Source organism: Cavia porcellus, unplaced genomic scaffold (genome assembly GCF_034190915.1).
Source record: "Cavia porcellus strain 051 isolate PalLab524CR breed Dunkin Hartley unplaced genomic scaffold, mCavPor4.1 scaffold_3, whole genome shotgun sequence".
NCBI classification, from domain to species: domain Eukaryota; kingdom Metazoa; phylum Chordata; class Mammalia; order Rodentia; family Caviidae; genus Cavia; species Cavia porcellus.
In genome coordinates this window covers 50,675,900-50,693,830 of record NW_026947486.1, presented here as the reverse complement: position 1 = coordinate 50,693,830, position 17,931 = coordinate 50,675,900, and the positions used below count along the sequence as shown (strand labels likewise).

The following is a 17,931-nucleotide window of genomic DNA, read 5'->3' as shown; positions in this document are numbered from 1 at the left end:
CCTCTCTTTTCATTTCATTAGAGTTTGAGAAATAGTGGTATTAGGTCTTCTTTAAATTTCTTATAGAAATAACAATGAGTCTCTCTGGACCTGGAATTTTCTTTGTTGATAGCTTTATTACTACTTCTTCAGTTCTTTTGCCTCACATTCAGTTTTATAGACTTTTTTTATTTTCTTGATGAAACTTTTGTAATTCATATATATCTAGGAATTTGTCTGTTTATTCTGAATTTGCTATCTTATTAGAATAAAACTACTACAAAGGTACTGATAATCTGGATTTCTCCTGAATCCCTTGTGATTTCTCCTTTTTCATTCCTAATTGCGTGGAACTAATTATTTTCTTTTCTTGTTTTGACATAGTTGGCTATAAGTTTGTCAATTTTATTTACTCTTTCAAAGAACCAACTGTTTCCTTCATTGAATCATTGTATTGTGTTCTTAGTCTTGATTGCATTAATTTTTGCTTTGATCTTTGCAGTTTAATTTCTCATATGACTTTTGTATTTTACTTGTTCTTCTTTTTCTAGAATATTGAGGTTCAAAATTAGGTTCTTTATTTGAGCCAACAATGTTTTTCTGGTGTCACTATAATTTTTCCTCATAGAACTACTTTCATTACTTTCATAAGTTCTGGTGTGTTTTTGTTTTATCATTTAATTGTAGAAATTGTCTATTTCCTTCTTTGATTTCATCTGTAACCCATTGGTTGTTCAATCAGATAATATTTTATTTTCATATGTTTATGCATTTTTTGTGTATTCTTTTGCCATTGATTTCCAATTTCATTGAATTGTCATTTTATAATGCACATGGCATAATTCTTTGTTTTTTTTCTTTTTTTAAATTTTATTTAAAGAGAAAAAAAGCAAAACAGAAAAAAGGGTAGAAGTAATACAGAATTTCAAAAAAGTCAGTAAGAAGTCACTAGTTAATAAATTACATATTTTCCTCTTAGAAACAGTTATTCAAGTTACAAAATTAAGGCATACAAAGTGGCCATTCAAACGGTGAGACTGAAAACAGTTGTGCTTAACAATTCAACAAATCTTAGTAATAAGGTTATCAACCCTACACACTTAAACATACATGCAGTTATATGCTTTAGAGCACTTTCTTTTCCTTTCTTTTTTACAATAGTAATAACACATTTTGGGTTTTATTACCCTACAGTTCCTATTTCTTTTTACACTAGAGACTCAATGTGATATTTATAAATATGATTCTTATTTATTTCACTTATGAAGATAGTCTCAAGTTGTCTCCATTTACTTGTGAAGGTCTCAAGATCATACTTTTTTATAGCTGAGTAATATTCCATTATAGAAAAGTATCACATCTTTTTTTATTTAAAGAGAAAAAAGAAAGGAAATAAAAAACAAAGCAGTAACAGGGTACAAATAATACAGAATTTCAAGAAAAAAAATATTCAATAAGAAATCACTAGTTAATAGGTTACACACTGCCATCTTAGAAACAGTTGTCCAAATTATAAAGTTAAAGCATATAAAGTGGACATTCATACAGTGAGATTGCAGACAGTTTCATTCAATGATCCAACAAAAGCTCAATAATAAGGTTTTCCATCCCACACACTCAAACATACATGCAGTTATATCCCTTAGACCACCTTCCTTTCCTCTCTTTTTTACAAGAACAATCACACTTTTTGGGTTTTTTTACACCCACAGTTCTTATTCCTTTCTTTGAAGTAAATAAAACTAATGTGACTAAACAAAACAGAGTTGGTTAGAACAGAAGGATGAGCACAGTACATGATGCAAAAACAGAGTATCAGGTGATCAAAAATGGCTACCATTGTGCCTCTTGCTATTTTTAAAATGAATTGCCTATATCATCAGGTATAATAGAATTGATCAAAACAGTACAGAACAAGATCAACAAAACCTACACTGGAGACCTTACAGGACTTCAAAAGAAGACAATAGTCAAACCATAATGGGCATCACAGTGAATCCCATTGCCTCCTAAGCGATTGCCTATGAACTCAAACTTGACACCATCAAACAAAATAGAACACAGCAAAATCAGACAGAACAAGATGGGGAGAGCACACTGGGGTTCAAATCAGGTCAGTAGGAAAACAAAAAAGTTACTATAATAAATCCTGCTATTCCCCAATCTCGTTTTCCCTTAATTGAAAAAAAAAAGAAGAAAATAGATTAATTTTTAAAAAAGGAGATTGAGATAAAAGAGGACATTGTAACAGAACAACACAGGTGAGAACCGAACAAATTAAGCATCATTGTGTTTCACCACCAGATAATCGAACATAATAGTAGTCACCATAGTGCCTCTTTCCTTGTATTATTTGAGTATAAATTCGTATACTATAGCATCAAGCACATCAAGAGAGTGTGAAGCCATTCAAGAGAATTAAAGAATTACAGGATATTTAGATCCAGTTAATAGAAAATGAACAACAGTTTCTATATTATTTGTCTATAAAATTTTTTGTTTATACTATGGCATATAGTAAAACATAGTAAGATAATGTTAAAACCAGTGGAAACAGATGTACAACACCTTGATGAGACTTCAAAACAAGATGATATTAAATCAGCACTAGCTTTTATGACGTGTTGTTTTCTTCAAAATAGCTATTCGTACTATCACCGATACTAAAATCGAACAACCCAGGTTAAAACCTTTGCAATTAACGAGTGAAAACATTATATGGCTTCAAACCATATGATTGGGAATCATGATTAAAATTATTTTTATGTATTCTTATCATTTCTTGCACTAGGGAATCCGTATTTATACATGTGAGTTTGATTTATTTCACTTATGAGTATGGTCTCAAGCTGCATCCATTTGTTTATAAATATCTCAATGTGGTCATTCTTTATAGCTGAGTAGTACTCCATTGTATAACAATAACACAACTATTTTATCCATTCCTCAGTTGATGGACACTTAGGTTGTTTCCAAGATCTGGCTATTAAAAATTGTGCTGCTATAAACATGGGTGCACATATATTATTGTGGTATGATGCTTTCAGTTCTTCTGGGAATATGCCTCGAAGTGGAATAGCTGGGTCAAATGGTACTTCCAATCCCAGCTGTCTGAGAAATCTCCCAACTGACCTTCACAATGGTTGCACCAGTTCTATACTCCCACCAACAATTCAGGAGAGTTCCTTTTTCCCCACAGCCTCTTCAGCATTTGTTGTTGGTGGTTTTCTTGATCTTGGCCTTTCTTTCAGGAGTGAGATAGAATCTCAGTGTGGTTTTAATTTGCATTTATCCAATGACCAGTGATGATGAACATTTTTTCATGTATTTATCTGCCGTTTGTATTTCTTCATCTGAAAATTGTTTATTCATCTCAGATGCCCATTTTTGGATTGGGTTTTTGAATTTTGGGGGTCTGAGTTTTTTTAATTGTATGTTTTAGACAGAAGTCCTTTATCTGAGGGGCAGTTCACTAAGATTTTTTCTCAGTTTGTGGGTTTTCTTTTCCCTATGCTGGAGATTTCTTTTGACATGCAGAAACTTTTTAAATAAGAGGCGATCCCAATTTTTGACTCTGGGAAGTATTTCCCGTGCGGTTTGAGTCCTGTTCATGAGTTCTCTACCTACTCCTATGTCTTCAAGGTTTTTACCCAATTTGTCTTCCAATAGATTTAGTGTTTCTGTTTTAATATTCAGATCTTTGATCCATTTAAATTTTATTTTAGTTCATGGTGATAGGCATGGGTCTAGTGTTAGTTTTCGGCATATGGAGAGCCAGGTTTTCCAACACCATTTATTAAAGAGACTGTTCTTCCAGTGAACATGTTTGGCCCCTTTATCAAAGATAAGGTGGTTGAGTGTGTTTGTAGTTGTGGTTGTATCTTCTAATCTATTCCACTGATCTCCGACTCTGCTTTGTTTCTAGTACCATGTTGATTTCACTACAGTTGCTTTGTAGTATAATTTCAAGTCAGGGATTGCGATATCTCTGTCTTGCCTTTGCTACTTAGAACTGTCCTTGCTATTCTAGGTCTCTTTTCACTCCAGATGAATTTTGGGAGTGATTTCTCGAGTTCTATGAGGTATGTTGATGGCATTTTTATTGGGATTGCATTGAATCTATATAACAGTTTTTAGGAGAATGGCCATTTTCACAATATTTATTCTTCCTATCCATGAGCAAGGAATGTCTTTCCATTTTCTGAGGTCTTCTTCAATTTCATTTTTCAGTGTATTATAATTTTCCTTGTATAGGTCTTTGATTTCTTTCGTGAGAGTAATTCCTAAATATCTCATTTTTTTTGGTTACTTTTGTGAAGGGTGTGGCCTCTCATTTCTCTCTCTGTGACTTTTGTTAGTGTGTAGGAATGCTATTGATTTTTGAGTATTGATTGTGTATCCAGCTACATTACTGAATTCATTTATTATATCTAGGAGTCTTTCAATAGAGTTTTGGGTGTCTTCTATGTAGAGTATCATGTCATCTCCAAATAATGATAATTTAACTTTTTTTTTCTCTCTGGCTCAGGTTTTGGTACTAGAGTAATATTTGCTTCTAGGAGCGATTTAGGAGGGATTGCTTCCATTTCAAATTTATTGAAGAGTTTGAGGAGTGTCGGCATTAGGTCTTCTTTGTATTTCTTGCAGAATTCTGCATTGAATCTGTCTGGGCCTGGGCTCTTCTTTGTAGGTAAAGATTTAATTCCATTTTCAATTCCATTAATAGAAATTGGGTTATTCTGTAGTTTTGCATCTTTTTTGACCTAGCTTTGGTACTTCGTATGCTTCTAGGAATCTGTCCATTTCCTCTGTGTTATCAAACCTTTTATAGTAGAGATTTTTGAAATAGGTGTTAATGATCTGTATTTCTATAGGGTCTGTAGTAATTTTGCCTCTTTCATTCCTTTTTGCATGAATTTGAGCCTTTTCTTCCCTTTTATAAATAAGGTTGGCTAGGGGCTTGTCAATTTTATTTATTCTTTCAAAGAACCAACTCTTTGATTCTTTGATTTTTTTGGATTTTTTTTATTCTCTATTGCATTGATTTCTGCTCTGATTTTTATAATTTCTTGTCTTCTTTTGGGTTTGGACTTGACTTGCTCTTATTTTTCTAGATGTTTGAGGTGTAACATCAGGTTATTTATTTGTATTCATTCTGTTTTCCTAATGTGGGAACTCAGTGCAATAAATTTTACTCTGAGGACAGCTTTCATTGCATCCCACAGATTCCGGTAAATTGTATTTGTGTTTTCATTTGTTTGCAAATATTGTTTAATTTCTTCTTTAATTTCCTGTGTTACCTACTGATTTTTCAAGAGTGTGTTATTCGGTTTCCATGTGTCTGTGGGATTTTTGCAGTTTCTTTTTTCATTAATTTCTAATTTCATAGTGCTATGGCCCGATACCATGCAGGGGATAATTTCGACCCTTTTGCATTTATTTAAATATATTCTGAGAATTAATATGTGGTCTGTTTTAGAGAATGACCCATGAGAATGTGTATTCTGTTGTTGTTGGGTTGAATACTTTGTATATGTCTATTAAGTCCATTTGTTTATAGGTGTGATTCAGTTCTTTTATTTCTTTGCTGATTTTCTGTCTGGTTGATCTGTCCATTGGTGTCATTGGTGTGTTAAAATCTCCTGTTTGATTCATGTTACTGCTTATTTGGTTTTTCATTTCTGTTAGTACTTGTTTTATATAACTGGGTGCTCTGTTTGATGCATATATATTTAAGATAGTTATCTCTTCCTCTTTGAATTTTCCCCTAACCAGTATGTAGTGACCTTCTTTATCCCTTCTGTTCATTATTGGCTTCAAGTTCATATTATCTGCAAACAGAATAGCTACCCCCACTTTTTTTTTTTTTTTTTTTTTTTTTTTTTTTTTTTTTTTTTTTTTGGTGTTCCTGTTGCATGAAGTATTGTTTTTTTTTAGTTTGTGAGTATCCTTTTGGGTTAGATGGTTTCTTGTAGACAGAATATGGTTGAATTTTGTTTCTGGATCCATTCTGCCAGTCTGTTTCTTTTAATTGGTGCAATTTCTTTTAATTGAGACCATTTACATTAATGGTTTTAACTGTTATATTTTGGTTTATGGTTGACATGTTATCTGTCTGCTGTTGCATCTTTATCTTTCTGCTCTGTTTGTCTGCTTTGTTTAGTGTTTTTTTCCTAAATGTATTGAAGCTGTCTTTCAGTATTCTTTGCAGTTTGGCTTGGTGATCATGAAGTTTTTCAGCTGTTCTTTGTCATGGAAGTATCTTATTTCTCCATAGATTATTAAGGACACTTTTGCAGGGTACATCAGCCTAGGTTGGAAATCATTTTCCTTTAGGTTCTGAAATACATCACTCCAGGCTCTTCTTTCTTTTATATAGCAGTAACTTATTTTTTTTTTTAATTTAAAAGGAAAAAGAGAAAAAAAGCAGAACAAAACAAAACAGTGTAAGGGTACAAGTAATTCAGAACTACAAACAAACAAACAAACAAACAAAAAAAAACATTAAGCTATCACCAGTTAATAGATTACTCGCTATTTCAGGTCACAGGATCAAAGCATACAAAGCAAACATTCAAACAATGAGATTGCAAACAGTTGTGTTCAGTAGTCCAATCAAAAATATTAATATGGTCTTCTATTTAACACACCTAAACACCCTTGCTGTTGTATCCTTTAGGGCACTTTTCTTTCCTTCTCTGTATTACAACAAAATTTACACATTTTGTGTTTTATTGCTCCCTTAGATCTTATTACTCTTTTTTTTTGCAAGAGAATAAAATCAAGCATGATAAAACAAAGCTGTCAGTCAAAACCAAGGATAGACATAGCACATGATGTAAAAACAGAGTATAAGGTTATCAACAATGGGTACCATAATGCCTCTTGCTTCCTTAAGAAGAACTGTCTTTCTCATTAGGTATTGTAAAGTTAAATAAAACAGTAGAGAACAAGACCAATAACACCTAAACTTTGTAAATCTTACAGAACTTCAAAAGAGGATAATAGTCAAACCAGAATGGGCACCATAGTGAATCTTATAGCCTTCGAAGTAGTTGCCTGTACTCTGATACTTGATACTTTCATACAGAACAGAATAGAGTCTAATCAGTCAAAACAAGATAACGGGGGGTATTGCAGGAATTCAAGGTTGCTGAAAGTGTCATGCTTTAACCTGTATTGTTATGTTGTTATGCCCCCTTTTATCTCAACTTCTCCCTTATTCATTAAATATTAATTAATTTTTTAAATTTCTATTTTAAACTAAGGGGAAAAAAAATCCATGCTCTTCTTGACTCTATTGTTTGTGCTGAGAAGTCTGCTGTGATTCTGATAGGTTTTCCTTTATAGATGATCTGTCTTTTCTCTCTGACAGCTTTCAATATTCTATTCTTCTGTTTGATTTCTGGGATGATCATTATTATGTCTGGGTATATTTTTATTTTGGGTATGGCTATTTGGACTTCTGGATGCTTCATTGATCTTGATATCAGTTTCTAATCTTGTGTTTGAGAAATTTTCAGCTATTACTTTTCTAAATATCCTCTTGACATCCTTTATGTTGTCCCCTTCTTTTTCATTTATCCCTATCAAACTTATCTTGTTCCTCTTTGCATCATCTTGCAGGTGTTGAATTGTTATTTCCTGATTTCTTGTTACTTTTAAAAGATCTTTCCTTTCCTGTTCACTGGCTGCAATCTTGCCTTCAAGGTCTGAGATTCTATCTTCACATTCATTGAGACGGTTTTTACAACTTTCAGTGGAGTTTTTGATTTCCTGTGTATCTTTTTGCATCTGCTTTATATTTTCTGTTTGTTTCTTATATTGTTCATCCAGGGATTCTATGTTTTTGTTTAGTTCCTCCAATTTTTTAACTGTGTCTTCTTTCGATATGTTCAGCATTTCCTTCATTTCTTTTATCATTTCTTCTTTTACCTGAGAGATTATTTCTAGTTTGAATTCCTTTAAGGCTTCTCAGAGTTGCTTCTTTATTTCAGTTACTATTATTTCAGGCATTTCAGGTATGTGGCATGTATTTTCTTCTATGCTCATGGCTCCTAGGCTTTCCTGGGATGGGCTGGATATGTGAGATTGCATTTTGGTCTTTTGTTTTGTCATTTTCCTATATTTTTGAGCTTCAAGTGTTGTTCCAAGTGAGGGAGAGAGGACCCACCAGGCTGTGATGGAGTTCCGAAAGGGGTTCCGTGGCTCAACTGGACTCACTTTTCCTGGCAGCAAGCCCCCAGGTGAGCGAGAGTGCTCAGCCAGGCTGGGACATGATTCCATGTCTGTTCCCCACTCTCTGGTCCCAGCAGGGAACCAAGGCCTGGCTGCCAGGTGAGGAAGAGAGTTCCCCCAGACTGGGACAGTATTCCACGTGTCCCTACTCACTGGTCCCGGCAGGGAACTGCGGCCTGGCCCCCAGGCGAGGAAGGGTTCCGCCACACTGGAAGGGGATTCCATGCCTTGTCCCCACTCACTGGTCCTGGCAGGAAACTGCAGGCTGGTCCCCAGGCTAGGAAGAGATTTTCTCCAGACTGGGACCAGATTCTGCACCTGGTCCCCACTCACTGGTCCCAGCAGGAAACTGCGGGCTGGTCCCCAGGCAAAGAAGAGAGTTCCAGCACACTAGGACGGGATTCCATGTGTCATCCCTGCTCACTGGTCCGGGCAGGAATCTCAATTCTTTGTTTTTCCTTAAGGGTGTTCTTTCAGCTAGTATGTGATGTATTTTGCAGAAAAACGCCATGTACTGCTAAGAAAAATATGTATTATATTGTTAGTGAAACTTTCTGTAGGTATCTGCTAATTTCATTTGCTCCAAGCTTTGTTTAACATTTAGTATTTCTTTATTGAATTGTTGTCTAGTTCATCTATGTATGCGTAGAAGTGGGGTTCTCTAGTACTGATTTTCTGATTTTTCACATGTATTACTGTTTGTCTTACATAATTTGTTATGCCTGTATTTGGCGTATATATGTATATATTTATGGTTTTTACCTCATCCTCTGGATTATTTGTTTAACAAATATGTAATGACCTTTGTCTCCTTTTATCAGTCCTACCTTGAAATTCACTTTGTCTGCAAATGGAACAGCTGCATCTGCATTTTTCTGTGTTTCTCTGGCGTGGAATATTGTTTTCAGTCCTTTGACTTTCAGTTAATGAATTTCTTTTTGAGTTAGCTATGTTTCTTTTATGCAGCATGTTATTGGATCTTGTTTCTTGATGCCTTTGAAAATCTGTTTCTTTTGATAGGTAAACTGACATTATTCACATTGTTGGTCATAACTGATAGGTACTAATTTACTCTCATCATATCATTTTCCTGTTTCTGGTTGCATTTCTCCTACATTTATTTGCTTGCCTTACCTGGTGGTTTCATTTCATTTGGATACTTGGAGTTGTTTTCTTTGTTGTCACTTTCTAAAACATCCTTGTAACATTTTAGAGTACTTGTTTGGGGTTCATAAAAAAAGATTCTTATTTCATCAATTTTGAAAAATAACACTGGAATACAACAATCTGGGCTGGAGGTTGTTGTCTTTTAGGGTTTGAAATTCTTATTTACATGTTTTCCTTGAATTAATGGTTTGTGTTTAAAAAATCTGCTGACATTCTGATATGGGTTTGTTTATAGGTGATTTCTTTATTTTCATTAATTCCATTAAAAATTCCATTGTTTTGTTGAACTTTGAGAATCTTTGCTACTATATGTTTTGATGCAGTTTTTTTTCTGAACAATTTTGAGTTTTATATGCCTCACTTAAGTATATGTAAAATTCTTTTCCATGCGTGGAAAATGTTCTGTTATTACTTTTGCGAACAGTTTTTTATACCCTTTGTACTATCTTTCAATTCTTTTCATTGATTCCAGTTAATTTTATATTATTCTTTGTATCATCTAGCAGCTGTTTATGTGATTGTATCAAAATATTATATAGTATTTTATTTCTTGACATTTGAATTTCATTCTTTGTTACCTTTTTGTTGTATTTATTAATTTTAATTAAGAAACTTCATTTATTTTTCACAGCATGCTAACTTTCGAGTTTATATTACATTTTTCACAGCATGCTAACTTTCGAATTTATATTACATTTTTTTTAACTTGGCCTAATGTTCTCTTTTGTTTTCTGCAAATAATTTTTCATATTTAAAAATGTTCTTTGCATCTACAGAACATGAATCCTTCAAGCATTTATTTGATATAGTGTTTGCAGTACAATTCAGTATATAGCATTAGGAACATATAAAAATAGATTTTTGAGTCTTCAAGCGAAGCATTGATTATCTGACATTCTTGCATTCAAAGGTGTTCCAAATTTCAGTCTGTTTTTCTGATATTACAGTATTGAGATAGACTTTACCACCTGAGTATTGCTAACCTGCACATTGGACATCCAACAATGTTTGAAATTCCAAAAGCTTTGAGCACCAACATGGCACTGAAAACTTTTGAGATTTTGAAACATTTTCAAATTCTAGATTTTCAGTTGAGGATGCTCAACCTGTACTGTACAACCAAAGAATATTAAAAAGAGTGGATAAATGAATGCAAGGGTACACTGTGTGTATTATAATTGCGTGGAACAATAGAGTGATGAGTGTGGTAAGTTTAAGGAATAATTCTTGAATATGAAATGTAAACTAGATTTCTAATATATGTGGTCATGTTTGGAAATGGGAAATGTTAGTATTTTGGGGAGTGGAAAGAAAAAAACATTTAAAAACATGATATGGAACAAAATGTGGATATTGCTGTTGCTAACTTTGATATTAGAAATACTATGTTAAAAAGTTGGAAGAGATCAGATGAAAGGTTTAAGCAAATTGAGAATTTGTTTAAATGTAGAAAGAGGAAGATTTTTTCAGGGGCACAATTTAGATCTGATTGAACGAAATGCTAATGCTAGTACTTGAGCAACCAATTTGCAGATGTTCCCTTATAAGAGTCTGTCAAATATAAGGTGTTGGAACAGTATTGACCAGTACATCAAATAAATGAAAATAGTAGCTCTGTTTGAGAGAATTTCATGGTGTAGGTAGAATGAATGGGAAGCTGGTGCATCAATCAGTACAATGATGGACTAAGAAGGTTTATTCTAATAGTAACTTTGAAAATAGAGTTTCAGTATATTAATGACATTAATACTAAAATGGTATATGGAAGGAATGAATACAGAAATATCTTGTTAGATATGATATTGTGACAACCTGGTGTTTTATTTTTGTGTTTTTCCCACTTACCTGAAGATATTTCTCTCACACTATCAAGTCAAATATTCCTTGGTAATAATCATCATTGATAAATATTGTTGAGCATTTATATTTCCCATTCATTATTCCAAGTTCTTTGAATGAAATACTTCATTTAATTTTCAAAGCCAGATACTATGTGGCATTATCTTGATATAGGTGTATAATTTGGATCTCAGAAGGAGTAACACAGATCTGTTAATTCTTAAAGCTGTGCTGTGTTGCTTCTAAAACTCAGTTCCTATGTTTTCTTAAAATTTATAAAAATGTACATGTATCATGATGTCCTAAATCCTGAAATATTTATTTTTGAAATATGTTTCATATTATATTTAAAGCTTACATGTTTAATGTTTGAATCCTACATGGCAACATGTAACAAGTAGAACAGTATACAAATGTGAAAAGTAAATTATTGATTATTATTGTCATTTATTAGTCAGAATTTGCATGAAGATATTGAAGAAACTGGTGCACTGCAGAAAAATCATGCTTCTGTGACATCTGCAAACTCCACAGAAGCTGCAGATCCTAACTGTCTGTCTACAGAAGAAGTGTCATTAAGCCCTCTGAACAGCGAAGTGACTGCATATCAAACCCCAAACAGTGATACAGAAGTTGCCCCAGAAGTAAATGATGCTGAAGTGACAGGGAAGAAAGAAAGCCATAGTGATGATAAAACTTCAGAGGAGGAAACAAGTAAAAATAAGTCTACAGCAGAGGACAGTACAGAACAATTGAAGAAAAATAGAATTGCTTATTCTCAGATTATTAAAGAAGGCAGGCGATTTAATATTGATTTAGTATCAAAGGTACGTAGCAATTTTAACCATTTTATTATAAAACATTAACTTCTAATTTATTGAAAAAGATATCCTCACCTATAAATCCTAGATCTTAGCAAGGTTCAAACTCAGGAGTTTCAGGTCAGTTGAAATATATGTCTCATCAAGAAATATATCTCAATTGGAAGAATTAGTGTAAACCATTAAATTGCTTATGTAAGAAAATGAATGGCAATGATAGGAACAAAGCATTGGAATAAATAACTGAAACAATTGGGAAGACTTTGAAGGAGATATTTGGATGTTTTTATAGATTTAGATGGTTACTTTGTTTCCTTGGTGTAAGAAAGAAAAGTGGAGAGAGTTGACTATGAAGTCATAATTTGTCTTGTACAGTTTCCATATTAAAACAAAAACAAAAACATTTACTTTGCTCCTTTTGCAAAAGTAGAAGTATGCAAAGAATGTTTTAAATGCTCCTTTTGCAAAAGTAGAAGTATGCAAAGAATGTTTCTTTAAATATTAGTCACTTAATGCTGATTTACTCAATTCCTGCTATATTGAGAATAGTATATTCTATTTTGTGGCTTAATCAGTTATTCCCTGGAAATTTTGTCTGTTCTAATAATTGAAGGTTTTACATAAATGTTTAGGTTGATTACCATATATCTTATCTTAAGCCCTCTCTTTTTTCTAAAGTCCCCTGAAGTTTCTAGTTGAAGTTTCAACAGATATTGCATCTCAAAGTCATCATGGTATAATTTAACAAGTAGAGGAGGGGTTTATGGTGTATAAAACACACACACACACACGTATGTATATATAGCCTTTTTTGCATGTGGTACTAGGGATTGAACTCAGGACTTTTGTACTGAGCTATATCCCCAGCCTTTTCACTGTATTTTATTCATTATTATTATTATTATTATTATTATTATTTTGAAACAGGGCTTCCCTAAGTTGCCATGATTGGGCTTTGGCCTTTCATTCTCTTGCCTCAGCCTCCAAGAATGCTGTTATTATAAGGATACATCATCATGCCCAGCATATATAGCTTTTTAAATGACAACTCAGCATAAACTAGTTAGTTAAAATCTATATAGTATTCCACTGTTCAGACTAAAAAAGAAAATAAAAACAAATACATTTCTATAATAAAATCTCATTTTGTCAATTTATTCCTTTAAATAATTATGAAGATACTGTGCAAAGTAAAACAAAACTTGTTAGTGATTATAGATATTTACCAGTTTTTTAATCAAATTGTAGTGTTTCTTAGCCTGTCATCACTGTGAAATTGCCATGATATATCAAAAAGAGGGTGATAAAAAGGTAGTTATGTTTAAATATATATTTGGTAGTATTGGGCTTCATGTTTTTGAAATTATTATGGCTACTGAGGAATACTTAAATCTCAAATACTTTTTTTGTACAAATAAGGTTTTCTTAGGTATCTGTTTATTCTACAATTAACAATTGACAATATATTATAAAATAGGCTTATATCAGTTTTTTAGTATGCTAGGAATAAAGTAATGATTAAAAATGTCATATTTATTAGGATATTGATACTAACTTAAGAATACATTGAATATTCTGCACAATGCTGAACTAAAATGATCACTTGTAGAATATCACTAAACTAAGAGACTGAAAGTCTTTTTTTTTCTTAGAAGTTCATGCTTTTGTTAGGTTTGTTTTTTGAGAATTTCTTTCTATTTGTATCATAAAACAAATTTTATTTTGCCACTTAGCCATGCAACATTTATTTATACACATTATATAAAGATATGTTGATTACAGAAAATAGACAAGTCTATTTCGTTTAATAACATAGCTAAATTTAAAACAAGTTAGATAATACTGTTTAAATTATTGTGTTTATCTTTCTAATAGTTATGAGAAATGCTGAAAGATTAGTCAATTCCCTATATACATGCTGACACTAACAATCTTCATTTCTTGACAAAGATATACCTCACAAAAACCTAGACATCTAGGATTATTGAAGAACCTTATAATTTCACTCATTGGAAACACACCAAATGTCTTCTTTTGGTGTACTGGGTTGGTCTACTGATTGACTTTTTCTTTTAACCTCCTGGCTTTATATTGGTCTGTAGTCCCTTATTCAAAACTCTGAAGTCTTGGTGTGTTGTGTATTGAGGTTTTTTTTTTTTTTTTTTTTTTTTTTTTTTCATGTGCTGTAATAAGGAGCCACTCAGCAACCTAACAGGAAAACACATTAACATTGCTTCAGTGAAATGAATATTCATATTTGTTGGGACAAGGATAGAAAGGGCTTAACAGCAATTTGGGTCAGGTTTTCTGGCCAAAATACTTATGAAAAAAGACCTGTATGTTATAGAGGTTTTTGGATTTTGAATTTCAGATAGTGAATTGTGAACCTCTAGTAAATTGCATTATACATAATATTTATAAGTATAGTTTTTTTCATAGCTAACTTTAAAATCTATCAAGTATATATATATATATATATATATATAATTTGTGTTCATCTTTTTTCCATTTTTTTTCCTTTTATCCTCTAAAATATTTTCTTTTTACAGCTACTATATTCTAGGGGTTTGCTGATTGATCTTTTAATCAAATCTAATGTTAGTCGTTATGCAGAGTTCAAAAATATTACCAGGATTCTTTCATTTCGAGAAGGAAGAGTGGAACAGGTACTGTTCTGATCTGGTATTATATATGTGAATGAGTTTTAAGATTTTATGGTCTATTTTGAAAGGATGAAAGAACAAGACTGCTATTTTTCTAGTAAGGGAGTTACTTCCAATCATGTATAGTGTTTTACAAATTTAAATGAAAAGAATTGCTTAGTAAAATTTCTAACTAATATTTTCATGAGTTACAATAACTCTTGGTTCATGAACACTTTGGTTTGTGAATAATTCAGTTCACGAAAAGAGCATTAGGCAGATTTTTCTTTGTGTTCTCAAACTACGTTAGGTGAGAAACATGATGTTAACCCTTTTCCCTGCATGAACACCAATGTAGCCATCTTCTCCAGAGTTGTGGAATGAATTAAATTCATAAACCGAGTTATCACAGTACCAGGCTGAACTGGTAGATTTGAATTACTGTAATTTATTCCGTCTTAAAGGTGATATGCCTTTGGCCTTTTAATGGTGTGAACAACAACTTACAAGAATTAAGAGTTCTACAATAAGCTTTGATGTTAACAGAGATGACATTAGAATTGATGGATGGTAACATTAAACAACTGGACTAGAAAGGAAGTAATAATCCTATGAAATGTGAAAGGGAAAATGTAATTTGAAATACAAGTGTCATTGAGAAGCGTTTTTTAACTGAAAATCTTAATATTTTTTAGGTTCCTTGTTCCAGAGCAGATGTCTTTAATAACAGACACCTCACTGTAATAGAAAAACGAATGCTCATGAAATTTCTTACATTTTGTATGGAATATGAGGAACATCCTGATGAATATAAAGGTGAATATAAAGGTGTTGTTGTTCATTAAATTGTGTTCTCCAATTAATTGAGTTTTTATTTACTTGACAAAGTTTAGTGAGTTACTTATTACTTTAAAAATGCATCATAATTTTTTGTCATGGAATTATTATATCATACCAGTAATTGTCCAGTAATATCATTTTTGTTCTTGATTTAAAAGATTCCTTTATAGTTATCCCTTATGTTTGGATGTATGATAATATGGCAGTGTTCCCAATTCCAGTAACCATATAAAAATTATTTTAGTTGCTTTTCAGTCGGTGTATCATTGTAAGTTTTAATAAGGGATATACACTTAACAAAAGTAAAATATTCCATCATTTCTGTCAATAGAATTCCATTTTATCATGTTTAATATTTTTAACTGTGACTATTGGTAGTATTTTGAAGTTATCAAAAAGATTATTGAAATTATTGCCAATTTCATTGAAGTACTGAGTTCTTTAATGATATTTTGTTACTTTAAATTTGTTAAACACTACACAATGATTCATCACCCAAAGCCTAAAATTATACCATCAGTCCAATTAAAGTAGAAAATTTATTCCTTTATCCTCCCTTAGTATCACCAGTCACTGTTCCAAATGAAATAATAATTATACCACCTATGTCCTTGGGAAGTGTATTAGCAGACTTGATTAAATTGTGTAAATTGATTTGAAATAATTTAGTTCTTATTTTAGTCACTAACTTTCATCTTTCTTTCCATAGCCTATGAGACAATAACATTTTCTGAATTTTTAAAAACTCAAAAATTAACCCCGAACCTCCAATATTTTGTTCTGCATTCGATTGCAATGACATCAGAAACAACCAGCAGTACCATAGATGGTCTCAAAGCTACCAAAAACTTTCTTCATTGTCTTGGGCGATATGGAAACACTCCATTTTTGTTTCCTTTGTATGGTCAAGGAGAACTCCCCCAGTGTTTCTGCAGGTAAGTTTCACATTAGTTTTCTGGTCTCTTCTGAAGACAATACTTGAACGATATGAAAATTATAAAAAAAATAAATATACATTCAGAATGTACTTTTGCAAACCTAGTATATTTCTAGATTTTCAATGTAAGAATCTTTGATTATGTTTCTTCTTACGTGTTCAAGAGTTTCTTTAGGATACATGTCTAGGGGTAAAATACTTTAATCATAGAATATATGAATATTTAACATTTTATACCATATTGCCCCATTGTTTCTCCAGACATTTGTACCAGTTACATCTTACTAATAGTGTGTGAGTTTCCAAAGTGTATAAGATGTTTGCCGCCATTTTAAAATGTTTGTCAGCCATGTCACATAAGTTATAATTTATATATATAAATAGATAGATAAAATATCATATATAGTACTTTCATGACCATTTGTGATTTTGAGCCTCTTCCTATATGTTTATTGACACTCATGGTTCAGAATAATGGTTGGTGAACCTATGGCATACATAATACAGCATGCTATTGGTGTCACAGAAAGTTCTAAAAAGTTTGTCATCATTGGTTTAAGATATCCTTCATCCATTTTTTTATTGAATTGCTGTCTTCCCTTATTGACTTGTAGTAATGTTTGTTTGGTGGCTTTTATGTACTGAATGTACTTTGTATTATCATATTGATGGTATTTGTAGGTCATTAAAATTGATCTAGTGAAATACAGAAAACTTAGCTTTTATCCTTTTTTAATGAGTTAAGATGCCCAGTAGTTAAAAAAAACCTGACAAAGAAGGCATACTACCAGGATTGAAGCTTTCTTAATTTTTTGGCGTATAGCCTTGTATAAGTTACAAACTTATAGAAATTAAATATGTAGTTTTTAACAAAAATTTCTCTATTTTATAGCTTATTAATTTCTGCTCTATTGTCTCCTTTGTTTTGATTTTGGGGGATTTATTGAGCTTATCTCTCCTCTTCCCTATCCATGGCTCTTATTAGGCTGAAACTCAGAGTTTAGTGCAGTTGACTCACCAAGGTTACAGTGGCTGCTTTCCTCTATCCCCATGAAGTTTGAAAATTCTGTGTATAGCTAGATTCCTCCTAAACTGTTCTGCCTCCCCATAGATGACCTGAAATCTTATTAATGTAAACAACCAAGTAACACATATTTTGTAAATTGTGCTTATACAGTGAAAAATATTTAACAAATGTGAAAGATCATTCATTGCTATAATATAAAATTTACTGGAAGGTTGAACTACTGAAAAGAGAAGATAATTAGTATCACTCAGTGATTTTAGGTAGATATTTTATAACCATTGAATTCACATTAGCAACAGGGAATGGGTATGGAATTATTACAGTAGTATACTATATGCTACAAGTAATTTTATGTGGTTATGATGTATTTGATAACATTTCTCTCCTTTTTGACATCAGTTTTGTTTTCTGGCCATAAAAGTTTGTCCAAGTTTGAACTAT

At 32.2% G+C, this 17,931-nt stretch overlaps 1 protein-coding gene across 4 annotated transcripts in view; it reads left to right on the top strand.

Moving 5' to 3' along the window:
• Chm (CHM Rab escort protein) overlaps positions 1-17,931 on the top strand; it is a 165,732-nt gene that overhangs the window by 63,354 nt on the left and 84,447 nt on the right. For all 4 annotated transcript variants that reach the window (XM_063246159.1, XM_005008657.3, XM_063246160.1 and 1 more), the window contains exons 5-8: positions 11,678-12,050; positions 14,594-14,710; positions 15,382-15,502; positions 16,236-16,461. In XM_063246159.1, the coding sequence (XP_063102229.1) occupies positions 11,678-12,050; positions 14,594-14,710; positions 15,382-15,502; positions 16,236-16,461 (837 nt within the window). The remainder of the gene's footprint in view (positions 1-11,677; positions 12,051-14,593; positions 14,711-15,381; positions 15,503-16,235; positions 16,462-17,931) is intronic.